The 19,039-nt window shown below is 36.0% G+C and overlaps 1 protein-coding gene across 5 annotated transcripts in view; it reads left to right on the forward strand.

The window, feature by feature from the left end:
• Nucleotides 1-19,039, forward strand: part of ARFIP1 (ADP ribosylation factor interacting protein 1) — a 40,944-nt gene that overhangs the window by 8,044 nt on the left and 13,861 nt on the right. For 3 of the 5 annotated variants that reach the window (XM_036382796.2, XM_036382797.2, XM_036382795.1), the window contains 5 exons: nt 295-396; nt 8,404-8,518; nt 11,030-11,125; nt 12,581-12,690; nt 17,752-17,973. In XM_036382796.2, coding sequence (XP_036238689.1) covers nt 295-396; nt 8,404-8,518; nt 11,030-11,125; nt 12,581-12,690; nt 17,752-17,973 — 645 coding nt within the window. The remainder of the gene's footprint in view (nt 1-294; nt 397-8,403; nt 8,519-11,029; nt 11,126-12,580; nt 12,691-17,751; nt 17,974-19,039) is intronic. The other 2 variants (XM_036382799.2, XM_036382798.2) reach the window with 2 other exon arrangements.

A 19,039-nucleotide genomic window follows, 5' to 3' on the forward strand; every position in this document is an offset into this window, starting at 1 on the left:
TGTCTGAGCCCATGCCTCATTTGTGTCTTACTCCCCCAATGCCAATGGGTTAAATTTTCGTTTTCCTTTTCTCTTAGCTCTGGAAACTTTAAATAACTTCTTACTGAGCGGTGCTAGAGTATTGCTGTGATTCAATGATGTGATTAAATAGACATATACAGACTGAGCATATCAGAGTATTTCCAGTTGGAGTTTGAAATAAAATCAACTGTTATGAAACCCATACATCAAATATTTTCATATGGATTACTTATTGGAAATGTAAGACAAACACTAACCTGTTTCTTTTTACAGGGAAGTGCAATGGCTCAAGAATCTCCCAAAAATTCAGCGGCAGAAATTCCTGTGACTAGCAATGGACAGCTGGAAGATTCTCATGAACACAGCTTTAACAGGGTCAGAATTTTCTTTGCTGTCTATTATGGTACCATTATCAGAAATGCTGAAGTTACAATTCCGTGCTTAGCAGTCTTCACTTGACGTAGTTTTCTGGAGGTTTACTGAAGAAACGCCTTTGAAGCTCATAGATAATTGTAAGAGTTGACATAACACTGGTTGCGTGTTGCAATGATATTTTTCTGTGCAAAAGGCACGTTCGTAGTGGCGGAGGCTGAGTTCTTCCCCCTCCGCTCGGTGCAGGTGAACGATCCGTTCTGCTCGTGCCCGGGCGTCCAGCAGAGGGCGCTGGGGCACAGCCTGTGGAATTTGGGGTTGGGCTCCTTTTATTTGGATTTTCGTTTGAAATTGTCCACGTTTACTTGATATCTGCTGAGGCTTAGGTTTTAAAAAAAGCTCTTGAGTTTTAACAGTTCCATACTGACTTGCAGTGCAGAATTATTCTTAAAAGAAATACTAGGCAGAACTGCAGCATTTTATTCTGTTTTACTAAAATGCTGATTAGAGGGGGGAACCTTCATGAGGTTTGTTGTTCAACTAAGATCTACCAGAGACATAATGTAAAAATTAGTACCGTGTTTAATGAAATAAAGTTAAAACTACATTTCTATGAAGATATATGTTTAGGGAGACCAGCTTGGGAAATGCATCTTGAAGTGGTAAGGAATTTGGGTTCACCTCAAAGCAGGGAAACAGACTGAGTAATTTGAAGCTTGATGATCTTGCTGCTGCTGTGACTTGACTACTGTCTAAGTTACCTTTTCCTTACATAGTGATTCTTCTGCAGTGCAGTACATGCAACACTTATGTACAGCAAATGGAACTTGCACTCTTGGTGACTGCATTAGGGTCTGTGCTCAGGCAAATTGTAAAGCTGGAATTTTAAGGTGGTTTTTTGTCTATGGACATATGTGAAAGTTGGAGTAGATTTTTCTTGCATGCTAATTGTTTTGCTGGCTTGGAGTCAATTATATTTTGAAACTTTTACTTTGACAAAAATGGGTCGAATCTTAGGTCAAATTGCAGAAAAACCTGTACTCTGCAAGCATATTTGAACTTGCTGTAATTATTTTCGCAGTGCTTATTCTGAGATCAATGAAGAAGCGCACTTCAATTATTTTTTTGAACTGTCTTGTACAAGTTCGCACCTGCATGTGTGACCTGAAGTCAAAATATGTGATAATCAAGGCTTCTTATAAACAAAACAAAGAAAATAAACTTCTTGGAATTAACATCTAGGTCTGTTTACTAATCTGTTAGTCTCAAATTCTAATATTTAGCTTCTATTCATCTTGCTTCATGTTTGTTATTTCTAATGCTTAATGCCATGCTTTCTCTTTTTGTCCTTGCCAGGTAATTTTTTGCTTTAACCTAAAGCAATATGCATTGCACCACAAGAATTTTGGGGTCTTTTTCCCTACAATTTATGGAAATGATAAGCCAAGTACTGATTTTTATGAAGTCACTTAAGAAAGGGGCAAGAAATCCTGACCACTCTAATTTGCAGTGTTACCACAGTGCTCAGTAAGAGTATGTTGACCACAGTAGAGTTTAGAGCACTCCAGTGTGCTGATTTTGATTGCACTTTCTTGGGAAGCTGGGGAACAAAGTTACTATAATTTCCTGCTTCTATATTTGTATGATCAGGGAAATAGTCATCTAGATGCTGTACAATTCAGATGTAAAGAACAAAATACTTCTTGTTCTGTACTTTTCAGTCTTCTGCAGCTATTTTGCCACCAAGACTTGAGCAGCTTTTTGCATATTTTTAAGTGAAGAGGTATTTGTACAACCTTTTCTTTAGAATTCTTTGATTAAAAAAACTGCACTTTCCTCTAAAGTTGTGTTCTGTTTGGCACTTCCATGAGACCTCGTCCATAAGCTGCTCAGGCATGAAAATGCACATTTGTGTTTCACCAAATGCAGTATTAATATGCATTCAAGCATGAGAAGTATTTCATTTTGTGAGGCAGTGCAGAGCAAATGTATTTACCTGAAAATGACAAATAGGGTTGCTCCTTCTTTAAAGAAAGATGCCATTAGTTTTGCAGAACATCAGACAGCATAGATTGTCATAATGTCACTTCAGAAGGAAGTTTGTTAGTTCCATTTTTGTGGGAATGTGACATAGCACTAATTGGTGCATCTTCTTGGTATAATACATATTTAAAAGGTAACTTAAGTGTTTTCCTAACTGTAAAATCTCAGTCAGAAATATGCTGCTACATTCTAATTCTCTAATAAGACATGCCTGTGGAATTCAGACAAGTTTTGTCCTGCTCATATGAAGGATGGAAACTCTTTACTGAAAAAAGCTGTAGCTTCAGTCGTCACTGGATCGAATATCTAACGTTCTTTCAGTACAGAAAAGCTTGACTTAGTGGTTTTTAACTCCCCAAGCTCTGTTGGATCTCACTTGAGCTTTAAGAACTTGATGTATGGAACTGTTTGCTAATGTTTGGGTATTTGTTAGACAGAACGCTTCAGCATTTCCTAATCAAAAGTTTTTCTTATTACTTTGTATAAGAAAGCCCAACTTACAAAAAGTCTGGCTAGTTTATATTATTCACTTGTTTTACTTCAATTATCTCTGACTTCCAGAGCCCAGTTTTGGACTGTTGGAATGATGTGATTAGCATAGTGGTGTTTTAGTGTGACTGGGGGTATTGGGAGCTGAGGACAGTAGGAAGGAGTGAGGGAAGTATATTATTGCTATATTCAAGTATATATATTATAATATACTATATATATAATATGTATTATATTATTGCTATATTCAAGTATATTATTCCTATATACAAAAGCATGTCATATAGTGTGAGAGCTGCATAGATATAAACTAAATTTTTCAGAAAACAGTTTGATCTGCCTGTAAAGATATTCAAACATCTGTAAGCGATTTGTTATGTTTAGAGTATTGCACAAAATCTACATGATATTCTTATCAGTTTCAGCCTGAATTTGTTTAATCTAATTTTTGGTACTGGCTCTCCTTATGGTTCTTATTGTACTTTCATGGGAACAAAATCATAGTTAAGCATGCATATAAAACCAGTAATAAACTACAGGATGAAAAAAGATAATGAACTTTGTTGTGTGTCTTACTAGAATTACGAAATAAGATCTGGGATCTGATGAATCTGAGTGCATGTGTTCATGGTCTTGTTCTGTAATTTTATTGCTAGACTGCACAAATAGATAAGGTCAATTCTCTTTTGTTTTTTGCCTCCTGAAAAAAATGCTAGCCTTGTCACTCACATTCTGCCTGCAATGTCTGAGTTAATCTCTTAGGTTTTGCTATGTTGACTGACATAGTTAGATTTTTACTCAGGGTAATTTTTGTTTAATTAATGTAGGACTGATTTAAAATATATTTCTAGAACTGTGTCTGTTCTAGAAAACTGGTTTGAGGAGATAAAAAAGTCACATGTTCTTCATACAGTCTGAAAAACCAAAAATATGTCTGTTAATGATGAAAGTGGGAGGGAAATGAAAACTGGATTGTAGTATGGCATTAGGTAAATCAAAAGGATGTAGTAGAAAAGGTCTTCTCATTGAAGAGCAGTGTATTGGAGAATAGAAGAAATGTGTTAGTCTGTTATTTGCCCCTTCAAAGATTAAAGCCTTCATGTCTTCTCCCATTTATTTATGTTGAATTTATGCTGATGTGAGGATCTAGTGTCTCAATTAATGGAAAATAGGAACTGAGTGATGTAATGGGGCAAAGAGAAAAAGAAACTGCTGAATGTGTACGAGGAGCTCTACTTGCATGTGATTTTGATAAGAAGTTAAAGTTCATAGCCCATGTATCTTACTGGATAGACATTATGTTTATCTGCATAACCTTTTGTTCCATAGGGCTTGTAATCACTTTAAACTGTGAACTTGACAATCAGATAGATATGTTGTAAATTTTTCCTGAAGTCAACTTGAGTAGTTTTATTTAAAATGTTATCCACCATTAAAAACAAGCAAGCATGTGATTGGTCTGATACTAGTTGTTCCACTGTTGAACTAGCCAATGGTGTGAGGTTTTAAGAATACCTTAATTCAAGGTATTAAAGGCAAGTAAAACTATCTGTCAAACCTCCTGTTGGTATGAAGCAGAAGTTAATGTTTAGTGATGCATTACTAATGGTGTAGTATAACTAAGAAATTAACCCAGTGTTGTTTCCTTAGTTGCTCCTTAGTTAAATAAGTTTCTATAAATTAAGTTTTGGCTGGATTGGTTTCTGCTGTTGGAGAAACAATACAGTTCTTGTCTTTCCCCTCTTTAGATTATTATGGATAGCATGATTGGGAAGTATCATTTTGGAAATAGTCTGGTAATTCAGCCAACATTCCTTCATGAACATGCATTCTGAATGACTTCTTTGCTGTGTCTGCTGTCTCAACAGGACTGCTATGTCAAAAATTCATACTGGTTCATCAAACAACTCTATTATCTGTATAATAGAGTTGTGTAAATAAGGCTAACCTGACTAAAATATATTTAGTTTAATACATTTGAAGTCATTAAAATGGGATTTTAACAAATGGTTAAAATGGCTTAAATGTTCTATGACATACAGGTTTGAATAGTCTAGACTAGAGCTAATTAAGGTAGTGCATTTATTCTGTTCAGCCATATTTCATGCTTTTGCTTCTTGCTAAATGAGAATGGAGTAGGTAATGCAGTCTTTTAACTTGGGTATCTTCTGAGTTGTGTTTTTTTTATACCTCTAGCTCTGGGTCTCAGTGACCTTAGAAAATTAAAATGCTTTTGCTAGGTGGTAAATGCATAAACATGGTTTCAGCCTCATACAAATGAAAATTATTAATGAAGCATTTTTCTATTTGTTTTTTGGTGATGGTGAACCTATAATAGATTTGTAGGCTTGCCATGTGTCGATAAATCTTGATAAATTCTAAAGACTTGAATTTACCTTTTACAAAGAAGGGGGGAAGTCTCAAACTTAGCTGGAAGAGCAATACATTACCAAAATATAATCATCGTATGGTAGTAGGGGAATCTGTCCTCACTTCCTATCTTGTAAGAGCCTAACTTAGATTTAGTGGGAACAAAAACAAAAGCTATTTATGTTGCCTTCTTACCATTCAAACATTAAGTACCCTCATACCTTCCCTTAAGTGTGACATTTTATGCGGTGTTTCTAAATTATCCCTCTTTGTAAGTTATTGAAGGGATAAACTGTTTTGTCAGTTTGATTACAGATTTTTGGTAGCTTTTTTGTTTATCTACACTTGTGTAAAGAAAAGAAAAGCAAGCACGATCAGTTGCAAGAATGACATTAAAACTTTTAGTTTACGTGCAGCAATGTGTCCTCCCCTGAACAGTAACTTGCATGTTTGTAAACAGGGAAAAGGTATTGGTTTGATTATCACTGACTGTTTGTCAATTCTGGTCATGTGTTAATCAACAAATGGTTAAATTTTTTTTTTAATTCGTATGTAAGAATATCATTCTTCACAAAGATGTATTTGAACCGGTTTATAGGTGTTTAAAAAGGGGTTTGAATTGAACTTTGCCTTTCTTTAAATTGAACTTTGCCTTTCTCTAAATTGAACTTTGCCTTTTTGACAATGGGAAAAAAGTAGATCTCTTCAAACAAATATGTGTTTGTATACATATATATATATATAATGTATATAGATTCATGTAAAAAAGTCTGGTGTATATATGCACAATTGTAGATCTTTAAAATTTTCACATTCCAAATACCAAGTTTTTGTTTAAGAGATGGATGCATTGTAGTATTTTGATTTATTTAATTCTGTAGTTTGTTCATCTTGTGTTTAACTTCAGAGTAGAATTACATTGAGTGTATGGAAGTAGTGCAGTTGCTTAGGTTTAGATACAAACTTTTGCCTTTACAAAGCAGCTGTTCTGCATTTTAACCTTAAATACAGATGATTGCTTAGATTCCTATTGCAAACGTGCTTAAGCAGGTTGGCTGTCTACAGTTGTTTGGCTTCAGGTTTAGATATTTCTGAAAACTATACATCATGCCAGGGTGCCTTCAGGAAAGAAATAATTCATGCCATGTCCTTTTTTTGAAATCAGTGCATCTTCTCTGCAATCTGGTTATCCTTTTTCAAGTGTCTGCTTTTTCAGCTTCTAGTGACTTGATACATTTTGAGTTAAATGATCTCTGTTAGCTAAACTAAGTTGAAGCAAAGGCTTTCCAGCATACACCAACTGCAAGTACTTAAATGAAAGCACCAATGTTAAGTCAGTTGTGAAGACTGAAAACAGTATGAATCTGAAGTTCTGACATGCTTAACTTGGGAGATCAGTTTCTGCATGTGACTACTATTTGTTTTTCATGCTGTTTCTTTTTCTTTTTTTTTTTTTTGTATGATGCTTCAGGTACACAGATATGGCATGATCTGTTATCACATAGCCTGTTCATGTCAGTGAAAGTTTGGCTGTAGGAACTGGTTACTCTTTGCAGTAACATGCTGAGTTTTTGATGTTGGTGAAATTTCTGGAATTCACATGAAAAAATTATTTTGCTGGAATTCATACATTTGTAGTTCTTCCTTTTTTCTTCTTCCCAGGGGTTTGTCCTAAACTGAAGACATCTAAATAAATCTGGGGGGATGTGATCCAAAACTACTTCTTGACAATCTGAGCCTCTAGGCAGTATCAGTATCATTCTTATGCACTAACTTGTTTCTGGTTTGTGGATTGAGTGACTAGAGTTATAGGTCAAACATGGATTAGATTTTAAAGGTTGTGATTTCTTTGTAATTAGAAGCATTACCTGGATCATGAACAGTTACTCTCTGTGTCTGGACACAGACATCTTTGAGTTATGTATAGCTTTTCTCTGGTGGTCCTTGGTACTTTCCCACTTTTTTACCTCTGTATGGAAGCAGAGGGGATGCAAAATAGTACCTGACTCCAGACATTGACAGTTTTCTGATTTCTTGATGCTTTTATTTTTTTAAATTGTCATCGTAGCCACATGCTGCTACATTTTACCTTTTTGCTTTCACTTTCATAGTACTTTTTCACTCACTTTTTACTTTTATCAATTAATGGTTTTAAATTGCTTTAAAACCTGAACATTTTTTTAAGTACTATGTCTAATTGCATAACACCAGAGGCTTAAACTTCAATTAGATCACTGGCAATATAGTCCAGGAAACCTGTGGGGAGTTTTCTTGTAGAGGTAGATAAGACAGCAAAAATGGGCAGTAGGATGGTATGTGAGCTGTGGTGTGTGGAGTCTTTCTTAGGCCTATGCTGGGTTTCAGTGAAGACTTTGGTTACGTGGGAGCTGGTTGAAATGCTTGATCTAGCCCTCAGAAGTTAAACAAGGTGATCTCAGGCAATTTTAAATGAAGGGATTTCAAAAGCAAACAAAAGTAAGTAGCAGCTTTGTGCTCTGAGCACTTAGGATGCAGACTAGGTGCTCAGAAAGAAGCTGTTTAAATGATGCCTTTCTGGATGTCACTTCTGTGTAAAATACTGAAAAGATTTAATGCGCTATTCATAAGAAATAAGGATGCTATGAACTTTAGGGCTATTCCTTGCTTTGTGATTTTTTTAAATCTTCAACATTATGATAGTTGCTTCCATATTTTTGGTTTGTAAAGTGTTTTCTGCTTGATAATCTTGTATGATTCTGCACCCCTGACAGTTTTTAACTGGACACTTTATTAAACTGACATGGTTGCTTGGACCAGCTTCAGACCACATAATATGATGCTTCTGGCCACATTTTTGGTAACTGCTTCTCTAAGACATGGCATTCTACTTGGTCATCAATATAACAAAATATCTAGAATAAATATTCAGGCTACTTACACTATTTCTCATTCATTTATGTTGTATTTGTGCATACCAGTAGAAAGCAGTGACACCACCAAGGACTTTCTAGGCTAAAGGCAGAATTGCTTGTCTGAGAGCTGCTGAAACTGTATTATAATACTTTAGAGTCACTTTAATTGCTTTGTTTTTTGTCTTTAACTTTCCATTTTTATGCATATATTTTCCAGGACTTGAAATGTTCATTACCAGTTGGACTTGGACTTTCTGAAACCAAAATAACATCTCATGGCTTTGATGGTGCCAAAGAGGGAGTTGTTGAGGCAGGGCAGTTTCCAAATAAAGGTAAGTGCTTTTTTTTATATTTCTCAATTTAAAATCTTTAGACATATTATTACATGGTCAGAAATATAATGTTCTGTAGCTGCTTTGAGCAGTTTGGATGAATGTACACATTTGAGATCTGCATTAGTGACAACCAGTTTATTGTCTCTTGCAGCTGGGTTGTTAAAATAAGAGAATACATACTACACTTGTAGTATCTGTCAAGGGACTGGAGGAAACTACTTAGTAGTAAGTTGGTCTGCACTTATGGGAAGGGAAGGCCTTGGGCACCTTGAACTGGTGTCAGGCTGAAGGATTTTACTATTGCGTTGTGTTGAAGTTTTTTTCAGATTTTGCAGGTTACTGTTCTGATTTGAAACATAACTGGAGAGTTATTTATTTGTTATACACACTTCACCTACTGAGAGCAGATTAAAAAGTGGGATTCTTCTTGGGAGTATTAATGTATGCCTTAGAGAATCTAAGTGATATTAAACAATGAGAAATGCAAAGTGATAGACAAGCCAATAATGTCACCATTTCCTGTCTAAGATCAATACAATACCACGATATTGTATGGGCAAATGGTATTCAATGAATTATGTGCCTTTAACAGCTTCTGAATTTGAAAGATTTGAAATTATCTCAGTTGTGCAGCTATGAAAATAAGCTCTTTGTAGTCATGAATTTAATTTACATTTTGCTTCATTTCCTGTTTGGTAAAATTCTTTGCTTATGAAAACAGTTGATTTACATGTTGTACTTTACATATATTACAAAGTGAATGCTGTGTTTCTTTATTCCTTTGAAAAAAGCAAAATATCTAGCTAAAAACTGGAGCAGATGGCAAACTGCTCACCATTCCTGCCTTTTTGTATTCTATTACCAGGATAACTGTTGCAGCTGTTAAGTGTATTAGCCTGTAAGGGAAAAGTGTCTGAAGGTGTTTCAAGCTACACTGATGTGTTTGAAATGCAAATGTTCTGTGGAAATTTCTGTACACAAATTATGAGCTTTGGACACTTTGGGTATCACAGATTTTCTCCAAGGGTGTTTTCTTAGGATTTTTCCTGATGTTCTAACAAAATCAGAGAGAGAAGTGGCAAAAGCTAGGGCTTCCTTTGAAACCATGGACAAAAGTTGAATGATTGCCCTATTTCAAATTCTGTCTTCTGTTTGAATGTCCTTATTAGGGCTTCACTTTTGAATGCAAAGTAGACAGTACTGGAGGGGAAGGGCTTTTAGGATTTGTGGGATGTTGAATGATGAAGCATGCATAAGGCTATGTTAATACTCTGTGAAATGATAAGGATTTTTTTAACTGCTTGTCTTGGCTCGCTTGCTGAAATGATTCAGATGAGATCTTGCAGTCAAACTTCTATGCCTGGATGAATTCAGTTGCAGCTCTTATGCAATGTATACCTACAGAAGGACACAGCAAGTGAGCTGTCTTTGTCTCATCTTTTCTCTGCAGTTGGATCCAAATCACTGGATTTATTTACCCCATGTTAGCAGTGCTCTGTGGAATGTTTTAAAGATGATTGTTGATCAAATTACTTTGAGTGATGTTTTTGGTGTTACTGATAACTAAATTTTGTCAAAATTGCGAACTTTAGGTTTAATTTTGTTTCCCCTCAGCACACTGTTAGCCCTGAAGTATATTGGAATTTCTCAGCAAAAGTAAATAAAGGTCCTTCCCATTATGGTGGTCATTTATCATTACAGAGGAAAAACTAACTTACTTCTTTTTTAAATCCTGAAAATTCCCTAAGGTTGCTGCTTCAGATTTCTCTGTTATGAAAGAGTGGCAGAGCTCTGAAAAGCATAATGAGCATAATCCTAAAACAGCTTAGAGAACACACACAGTGCAGGTCATTTAAAGTTGGTTGCTTTTTGTTTTGGTTTGGGTTTTTTGTTTGGTTTGTCGTTTGTTTGTCTTTTTAAGAGAAAAAACAAGTGCTGTAAAATCTTTCATTTGGGAATGAGTTTACACACTTTCATGGCTAATAACTTGTATGACCTTCAGGATAACTTATTGCTGCATGTTTACACAGACTTAAGAGCCTATGTCAATAAAGTGTATCTGAAATTGGCAGAGATTTCAGGGCTTACTTCACCCTTTAATGCTTTCAGTACCATTCAGTGACAGTGCAGAGTGAATTCTACCTAGACTTGCAAAAGAGTGTTTCAGCTGTGGATTGTTATATAACAATCTTCCATGGAATTTTCTGTATATGGTCTGTACTTCACTGACCAGCCCTTCAGTTATATTTTGATTGTTCTTACAGAAAAAAAGAATGGTCATCATGACCTAGAGAAAAAGACTAAATCAAGAAAACTTGGAGTAGTTCACATGGAGAGATGTACCTCTTAAAAAACATTATCATCAGAAATTCCAGCAGCTTTTCTGTGAATACTTCTAAAGTTGCTGAAGCAAATGTTTCTTTGTTTTGAAAATGTGTCTCTGTAAGAGTGCACATTCACTTTGAAGAGAAGATGATGTATTTTCATTGTTAAATGTCCCGTTTTCAGGTTCCTCAGCATCACCCAAATCATCTGTTATATCTCCTAGCAGTGCAGCAGCTAGCAGACTGGCTGGACAAGGTTGTGATTTAATTATTCCCACAGGTATTAAAGCACTGAATGGATAACGCCCTTGTCTCTGCTGAGACTGTACTAACTCCTCCGTGTTTCTAATTATTTGATGTACTATTAGTTGGAAATAAAATTTCTGTGGGATTTTGGTGGCTTTTACTTCTAACTTCAACAGTTTACAAATTAACCTCTGCTTTCCTCTCTCTGAGGTGCTTTTACTCTGTAAAATTAAAATTATAACTAATATTAATGATAACTAACAGTAAGTAAAATAGGAGTGACCAAAATCTTTTCTTTAGGTTAAAGCTGAAACTTCCAGTATTTTTTGCCTAAATGATCATATATTCCAATAGACTATGGGGGCAGCCATTAGGAATTCACAACACCCCAACTCAGCTTTGCCACTTGACTCATTTTGTGCCTATGGGCAAATTCCTTAACATCTTAGTCCTGCTTCCTCCTGCATAAAAGGAGAAAACTTAACTCAGTTACCTCATAAGGGTGTTGAGAGGGTTAATTACTTAATGTTTGCACAGCATGTTGAAGATGTAAGAACACAGTAGAACTTGATGCTAAAGGAATATCTTGAGGCATCTGTATAGACTTTTTTCCAAACTCTTGCTTGCATAAATAACTTGGCAAGACTAAGGTGACTGTAAGTAGCAGTAGGCATCAGAGTCAGGGGTAGTTAAAATGAATATGGACATGATAAATAAAAATGTTACTTAAAAAGTGACAATACTTAGCAGTTTTTAATATTTAGGACACTAGGAGTTTTGCAAAATTGAAACATAGAATCCACATGATATCCCATACTAGCTTGAAAATGCTGAATAATGGCAGTTTGTGTATGGTGATTTGCCCTAGGTATTTTAATTAGTTGCTTTAAATCTCTTCTTTGCTCATTTGTAGAATTAATTGTTCCTAATAGAATGAGCTAATAAAACTGAAATAAATAAATTAAATATTGACTGAACACATCTTCTGAAAAGAATGACTTTCATTGGAAACGATTAAAAACTCTGTACTTCATGACAACAGTATGCCAGTAATTGTTGTTTAATGGCCTTAAGGTTGTAAACAGACTTTTAGATTTATTAAATGCAAAAGAGTGTTCAAAGAGTGTTGGAGTTTTTAAACATAGATATAAATGTCTCAAAAATAATAAGAATAAACATGTCTCAAAAGCTGTTTTAAGCTTTCAGTATCCTTAATTCAGCCTATTCATGAAATAGTGATATATATATATATATATATATATATATACACATTGTATATCAGTTTTAACGTAAGTCTTTCTTTCTGGAACTGATTTAATGTAAGTCTGGAACTGATTTTATGTAAGTCTTTCTTTCTGGAACTGTCACCTTGCTCTGCTTTTGGATGTACAATTGCACAAATCTTCCATACCTGCTACTAATCCCTTAAAACAAACAAACAAAAAGCCCAGACCCAAGGCCTTGAAGATTTGCTTTGTGTCTGACACAGGGGGCAGAGCCCAGCAGAAGAGTGGACCTGTTGTGTTAGCAGATGAAGTGAAGAATCCAGCGATGGAGAAACTGGAATTGGTGAGAAAGTGGAGCCTAAACACTTACAAGGTATGCAGCTAAGTGTGTGTGTATGTATGTATTCTATAAGTGAGTTTGCTACTAGATAGGAATTGAGCTGTATGAAAGTAAGCTGTTGTGGCAGTGAGCATAAGCAAGAATGTATAGGAAAGGCTTAGGATTCTTCTAAGTGTAACATTCTTTGTTAAATCCCTGGTGCAATGTGGAAAATATTTAATAGGTATTACTGATTTAGCAAGGTAAAGAATGTTCCATTTCTAATGTTCCCTTTGTCATTCCAAATGTAGAGATTTCAGCACTAAAGCTTGGAATTAAATATTTTTTGCTCTTTTTGAGTTGACTGCGGATACAGTAAGATTTTAGTTGATGAGAAAAAATCAGGGGTATCTAGAAGTTCAAAACTTGTTAATTGCTATTCTGATGGTTTTGTTTCATCTTGGCTGATTGTTTTTTCTTAGTGTGGTAACCGTTGCTTCAATTTGTGTGTGTTTTATATGCTTCTACTTCATGATCAGTTGAGATTTGATGAAATTAAAAGAATAATGTAAGAATAATGAAAAGGTGCTTAAATCACACCAGTTTGCTAGAAGTGACACTCATTAAAAAGCTATAAGGTAAGGAACAATTGTCAGGGAATGCATTCCTGTCAAAAGCTTAAAGAAAGACCGGTTTTGAAAAATAGCTTCTTGTTATGCCTACATCTTAAATAATAGAGTTGTGAGCAGGTGCATCAGTGAGGTCTACATCAAACCATGAAAAAATTCACAGTCTGTGGGAAGGAAAGTCTGAATCCCTCCAGTGTTCTTTAAGTCCAGATAAGAACATAAGATTCTCAGTGGGGATGAGAAGCAAGGATGGAGCATCCCTAGCGGATGCTTATGCTGTCTTTCTGTTAGAATCAGAAATTTCTTTTTTATGTCTAATGAATTGGCTCTTAGATTTGCTACTTTTCTTGTCATCTAAATATTGTAGCAAGTGCAGAAGTTGCAGTCCAATGGTATCCTGGGGTGCCTTAGGAGGAGCATTGCCAGCAGGTTGAGGGAGATGATCCTGTCCTTCTCTTCAGCCCTGGTGAGGCACATCTGGAGTGCTGTGTCCAGTTCTGGGCTCCTCAGGATGAGAGAGACATGGAGCTCCTGGAGCTGGTCCAGTGGAGAGCAGCAAAGATGGTGAAGGGACTGGAGCAGCTTTCATATGAGGAAAGGCTGAGGAAGCTGGGCCTGTTCAGCCTGGAGAAGAGATGACTGAGAGGGGACCTCATGAATACCTATAAAGTATCTGAGGGGAGGGGGCCAAGAGGATGGATCTGGGTTCTTCCCAGTGGTGCCAAGCAGCAGGACAAGAGGCAGTGGGCAGAACTTGATGCACAGGAAGTTCCACCTGAACATGAAGAAGAATTTCTTTACTATGTAGTGGCTGAGCACTGTAACAGGTTGCCCAGAGAGGTTATGGAGTCACCCTCACTCAGTATTTTTGAGATACTCAAAAACCCTCTGGATACAATCCTGTGCAATGTGTTCTGGGATGAACTTGCTTGAATGGAGATGTTGAACCAGGGGACCCACTGTGGTCCTTTCCAACCTGACCCTCTGTGTGATTTTGTCTGTCAGCTACTTTGGAGTGCGCTGTGGTGCAATCAGAATATGTGCTATTCAGCTGAAGCTGTTCTTTAAAATTCTCTTGTCTCTTTAAAACATTGACTCTTGGGGTCAAATCTCCTATACTGCGACTAAATAGGAAGGACTTGACCTTATTCTGTATTTTTGGTACCTTGATTTAGAAAACAAACCCACAAAAACTCACGTGTCAACTCACGTGACATGAACCATCCGCCAGAGGACTAGTGAAAAAGGTGGGAAAAGGGGTCTTGGATCTTTGTTTAGAACACTATTTCTTTGGCTGTAGTGTCTGCAAAGTTAAGGTTTTTAGTTTTCTTTTATGTCTTAAGCCTTCCCCTTGTTGAAATCCAGAATCACACCAGTAATGACCTAGCAAACAAAGACTAGCATTTTCAGAAAACAACATATTTACTTTTATCTATTCCTGAACATGCCTAAGGAAATGTGTCAGTTATGATCTTTCCCATATTGACTTGCTGCTCACTCTTCTTTGAGGTATAAGATCATTCAGAGAACTTACAAATTCATTTTGAGTTGATAGAGTATTGTGCAACTGTACTTGGAGATGCCATACATTTGTGTCGTAGGCTTTTTACAAAAAATATATTTAATATGGTTACAGACAGTATTTAAAGTTTTGGACATATTGGCTTGCTTTGGTTCCCATCAGGAAGATCATGGGAAGAAGTGTCCTCCTTATCTCATAATAGCTAACTGTTCATAGGTTTGAAGATGCAGAAACAAAGGATGGGAGTAAATGTCAGCACTTGAATCCCTCTGAATTTAAAATCCCTGGTATCAATGTACCAGACATTAATCTACAAGGGGAGTTAGTGATAAAATTTGCTGTTAGGAAGTTCTTTAGGAATCTGACATGAGTAGTTCCTATACCATGGTGTCTGTATCAGGGGTTGAGAAATCCAAATTATTGGGTATGTTCAGAAGTCATTCCCATCTGTAAATGCCTTTGTAACTACCATTGCCATTCACATTCTCCAGTCAAATGCTCCCTAGTAATCATGAGTCTGTGTGAAGAGAAATTGCCCTTCTTTCCATAGTCTAGTGACAGGACCTTGTTCTGTTCTTTCTTCTGCCCATGCCTTCCCCTTTGGGTGAGAAAGTGGTTTGCAGTTTAGCAAAAACATTTAGGCCCAAGAAAGTCAAGATTCTTCTTGACTTTCAGCAATTCCAACAAGCTTGTCTTTTTGTTTTTCATACAACTTAAATTTTGAGGGGGGAAAAAAAGGCAAACCTGTTTTACAAATCTCTCTAACACTGGGTTAGTAGAACATTTATTTCTGAGACATGTCCAGTAATGCCTCTGTTCATCTTTGGCATATACAAGTTTAAATATATTTCTCTGAAATGTATTTTGGTAACCTTTTTTTCTCTGAGTTTTTCTCTGAGTTTTTCTTAAGCTTTGCATTGGATGGCTTCTTTTTGAGTTGCATGGTCTTTTCTATGACAGTTTCCTTTATAAATACTCTTAGAACAAAGCACAATGGAATTAATGCATGGAATTTTCTTTGCTATTGAGAATATAGAGCAACTTGTGTGCTTGTACTAGTCCACTTAGAACTGGAGTAAAATAGATTGGGGCATTTTCTTTACCTTTTGCTACATCTGAGTTAACAAAATATCCAATGTAAGTCTTTCCAATTACTGGTGTTTCTTCACTTGTCATTGCTGGACTTTAAGTATTTTTCTGTGACTTATGAAGCAAATACCCCTTGGCTGAAAATAATTCCTTCACTTGTAATTTATCCTTGCTTTCAAAAATTTTGCTTTCCATGGTTCAGATTTTTCTCTTGCATTTCCGTGGGGGTTTGTGTGTGTGTGCGTCAGCTCTTTTGGAAAATAGCCAAAATTTGACCATCACTTCCACACTTCCTAATGAAAGGCTTATTTATGCTCTGAGCACACTCAGAGCTAAGCTGTATTTTGCAATTTCTCGTGGAGTGTTTGGTAGTAAAGTTGTATTCTCTGTTATGATTTGTTATGCTCTCCTGAATTTCTGATGCTTAGCAGACTAATGTCACCTAGATTAGCTGTGCTTTTTCTTGTCAATTACTTGACTCTAACAAAGTAGCCCAAATAGTCTGTATCTTCTGACCTAAACCTTATGGATCATGACCAACTTGATCTCCTTGGTCATTCTTGAGTCTCTCCTGTGTTCCTCTATTACCTTAAGAAGGGACGTGGAAATTCTAGCAGGTTGAATGTGCATCTGCTTTGGGCACAAGTAAAGATGGTATTAATCTAAAGTCCTTGAATTGGGAATCCCTGGGAAATCCAGTGCTCTAGAGTATTTGGGGGAGTATGTTACAAGATAAGTTTAGGCATTATTTTACAGAAGTAAAATTTAAAATAGCAGCTTTGTGCTTAGGTTAAATCCTTTTAGAGTAGTTGTGGCCTTGACTACTAACTTAATTTCCTTGTAACTTTTGTTTCTAGCAGTAATTTTTCATATGTCTAAGTTGGTAAGTTGGTTATCCCTTCACATCTTGTGACCACAGATTAACTTCAAGTAACTTACTAGAGCAGTAAATAATTCTGCTTTCCATAGAGAAACTGTATATCTTTGCTACACATCTGCTTTGCAAATGGCTTCTCCTGTGTCTCAGTCAAGGGAGAACCCCAGTGTGCATCTTGGGAGGCTCACTGCCAAGCTGGGCTCAAATCTCTGGCAGAGAAGGTGTCACAGATCCATGGAATGTGGTAGCAGCCTGCTCTGTCACAGCCATAGGCTGGGTGAGAGTGTCTACAGCTGCATAAGAGCACATTTCCTGCTCAGTGTGTTAATGAACTGCAAGCCTACTAAGACTTTGACATGACAGAAAAGAAATAGTCTTTCTGAGTAAATCATCTCCATTTTATAGATGTGTAAATAATAAGTGCATTTTAATATTTTTGTGTATTTCTCAGTAGGAGTTCCCAGTTTCCTATTCATCTTCAAAAAAAAAACATGCTGAAAACCATCACCTTCTTACTTGCCCCCTAAAAAAAAACCTCAAAATGAACATTTTTGGAAAATTTAACATGGATGTTCTGATCAGAAACTTGGTAGACAAAATTCCAAAAGATTACTAACTAGACATTTTTATACAGAATATGGTCTTATAAACTGACTTAAATGCAATGGGCTAAACTGCTTCTTTTAACTTAATGAGATTCACCAAACCTATAAAAAGATAAGTGTTCTTTTACTTGAGAAACAATTAGTTATGCTCTTGATTTGCTAACTTGAATATTCATCTTAGTAGGAGTTGAGACTTGTCCAGCTGTTCTTGCTGAGTCCTGATAAACTTCTAAAGACTGTGTTGTTTTTTCAGTTTGTTGTGCAAACTTATATTGGGAGGGGTGGTTGTGAAAGAATTGTGTGTAATTATATGTCCCTTGAAGCTGAAAATGGGTGTATGCTGTGTTGTCTTGAATATACTTGAATCTTTATAATTTAATTTTTTTTCTGCAGTGTACACGTCAGATCATCTCTGAAAAACTGGGTCGTGGCTCGAGAACAGTAGACCTGGAACTAGAAGCTCAGATAGATATATTGAGAGACAACAAAAAAAAATATGAAAATATCTTGAGACTGGCACAGACACTGTCCACACAGCTCTTCCAGATGGTACATACCCAAAGGCAACTTGGAGATGCATTTGCTGACCTGAGTTTGAAATCATTGGAACTTCATGTAAGATTTTTACAGTGTTAAAAAAATACAGCAGCAGAGATGAAGATAAGCCTAATTGACTCGTGCAGGGTGTCTGCTACTTAGCAGCTACTTTTATAAACATTGCAGTTAACAATATATTAGATATTCTTTGTGTTGAAAGCACTTAAAACTGTAGGAAATTATTGAAATTACTGTAGTTCTTTATTGTTTCTTAAATGTTAGCCTCTAGTTGATGATTGAACTCAAGAACTGACAATTTTGCTTTGTAGAGAAGATGCATTTTAGTATTAATTTCGCACCTAATGAAATGTCATCAAAATGTTCCAGAGTGTTACATCATTTCAATTACAAGATGTCTTTGGGGAATGTGCCTGGGAATAAGTAGATTAGGGCACATTACTTCACTTGGGCACATTTAATGTGAGTAAATTATTTTTCTGTAGCATATTTAAGCATTGAGATTTGATCTCTAAGTCCTTTTTTAATCAGAATTTTCCTCCTAATAAGACTAATCTGTATTCTTATGTTGTCTGGAGTTGCTGAGCAAGAGAGGCAATCTTGAGATATCTGGGTTGTTATGATTCCATGGTTTAGAAGTTTATGTAACACTGGCACTTTCCTTTGCCAGTGGTAAAGATGTTTGCTGTAAAGAGAGACAAGATGCATGTTGCTTACAGAGTGTAGTAGCTGGCTTGCTTCTACATTGCTCTTTCTGCGTTTGCAAAGTTAAAACAATTTGATCCTTTGGAAAACCAATGTTAAATGGTTTAATAATTCCCTGAAACATAGCTGCTGAAACAGCTTAAATTTTCTTTGTGATTTTAAAAACATCTGTCTTTTCATAATTGACTTTTCCCATTGAGTTTTAAGGGAGTAGGTGGAGTTCATGCTTGCACAGAGGAACCTTAAGTGATAGCTAGCTGAAAAAATGTGAAACTCCTACACTAATGTGGAGGAATTTTTAATATTAGTCTGACAGATGAAAATCTGTGAATGTAGAGCATTTCTAGCAGCTAAGAAATTAAATTATCTGCTGAAAGAAGCTTTTAATAATCAGTTTATTCTTGACAAAAATATGGGCATG

Source organism: Molothrus ater, chromosome 4 (assembly GCF_012460135.2).
Source record: "Molothrus ater isolate BHLD 08-10-18 breed brown headed cowbird chromosome 4, BPBGC_Mater_1.1, whole genome shotgun sequence".
NCBI classification, from domain to species: Eukaryota; Metazoa; Chordata; class Aves; order Passeriformes; family Icteridae; genus Molothrus; species Molothrus ater.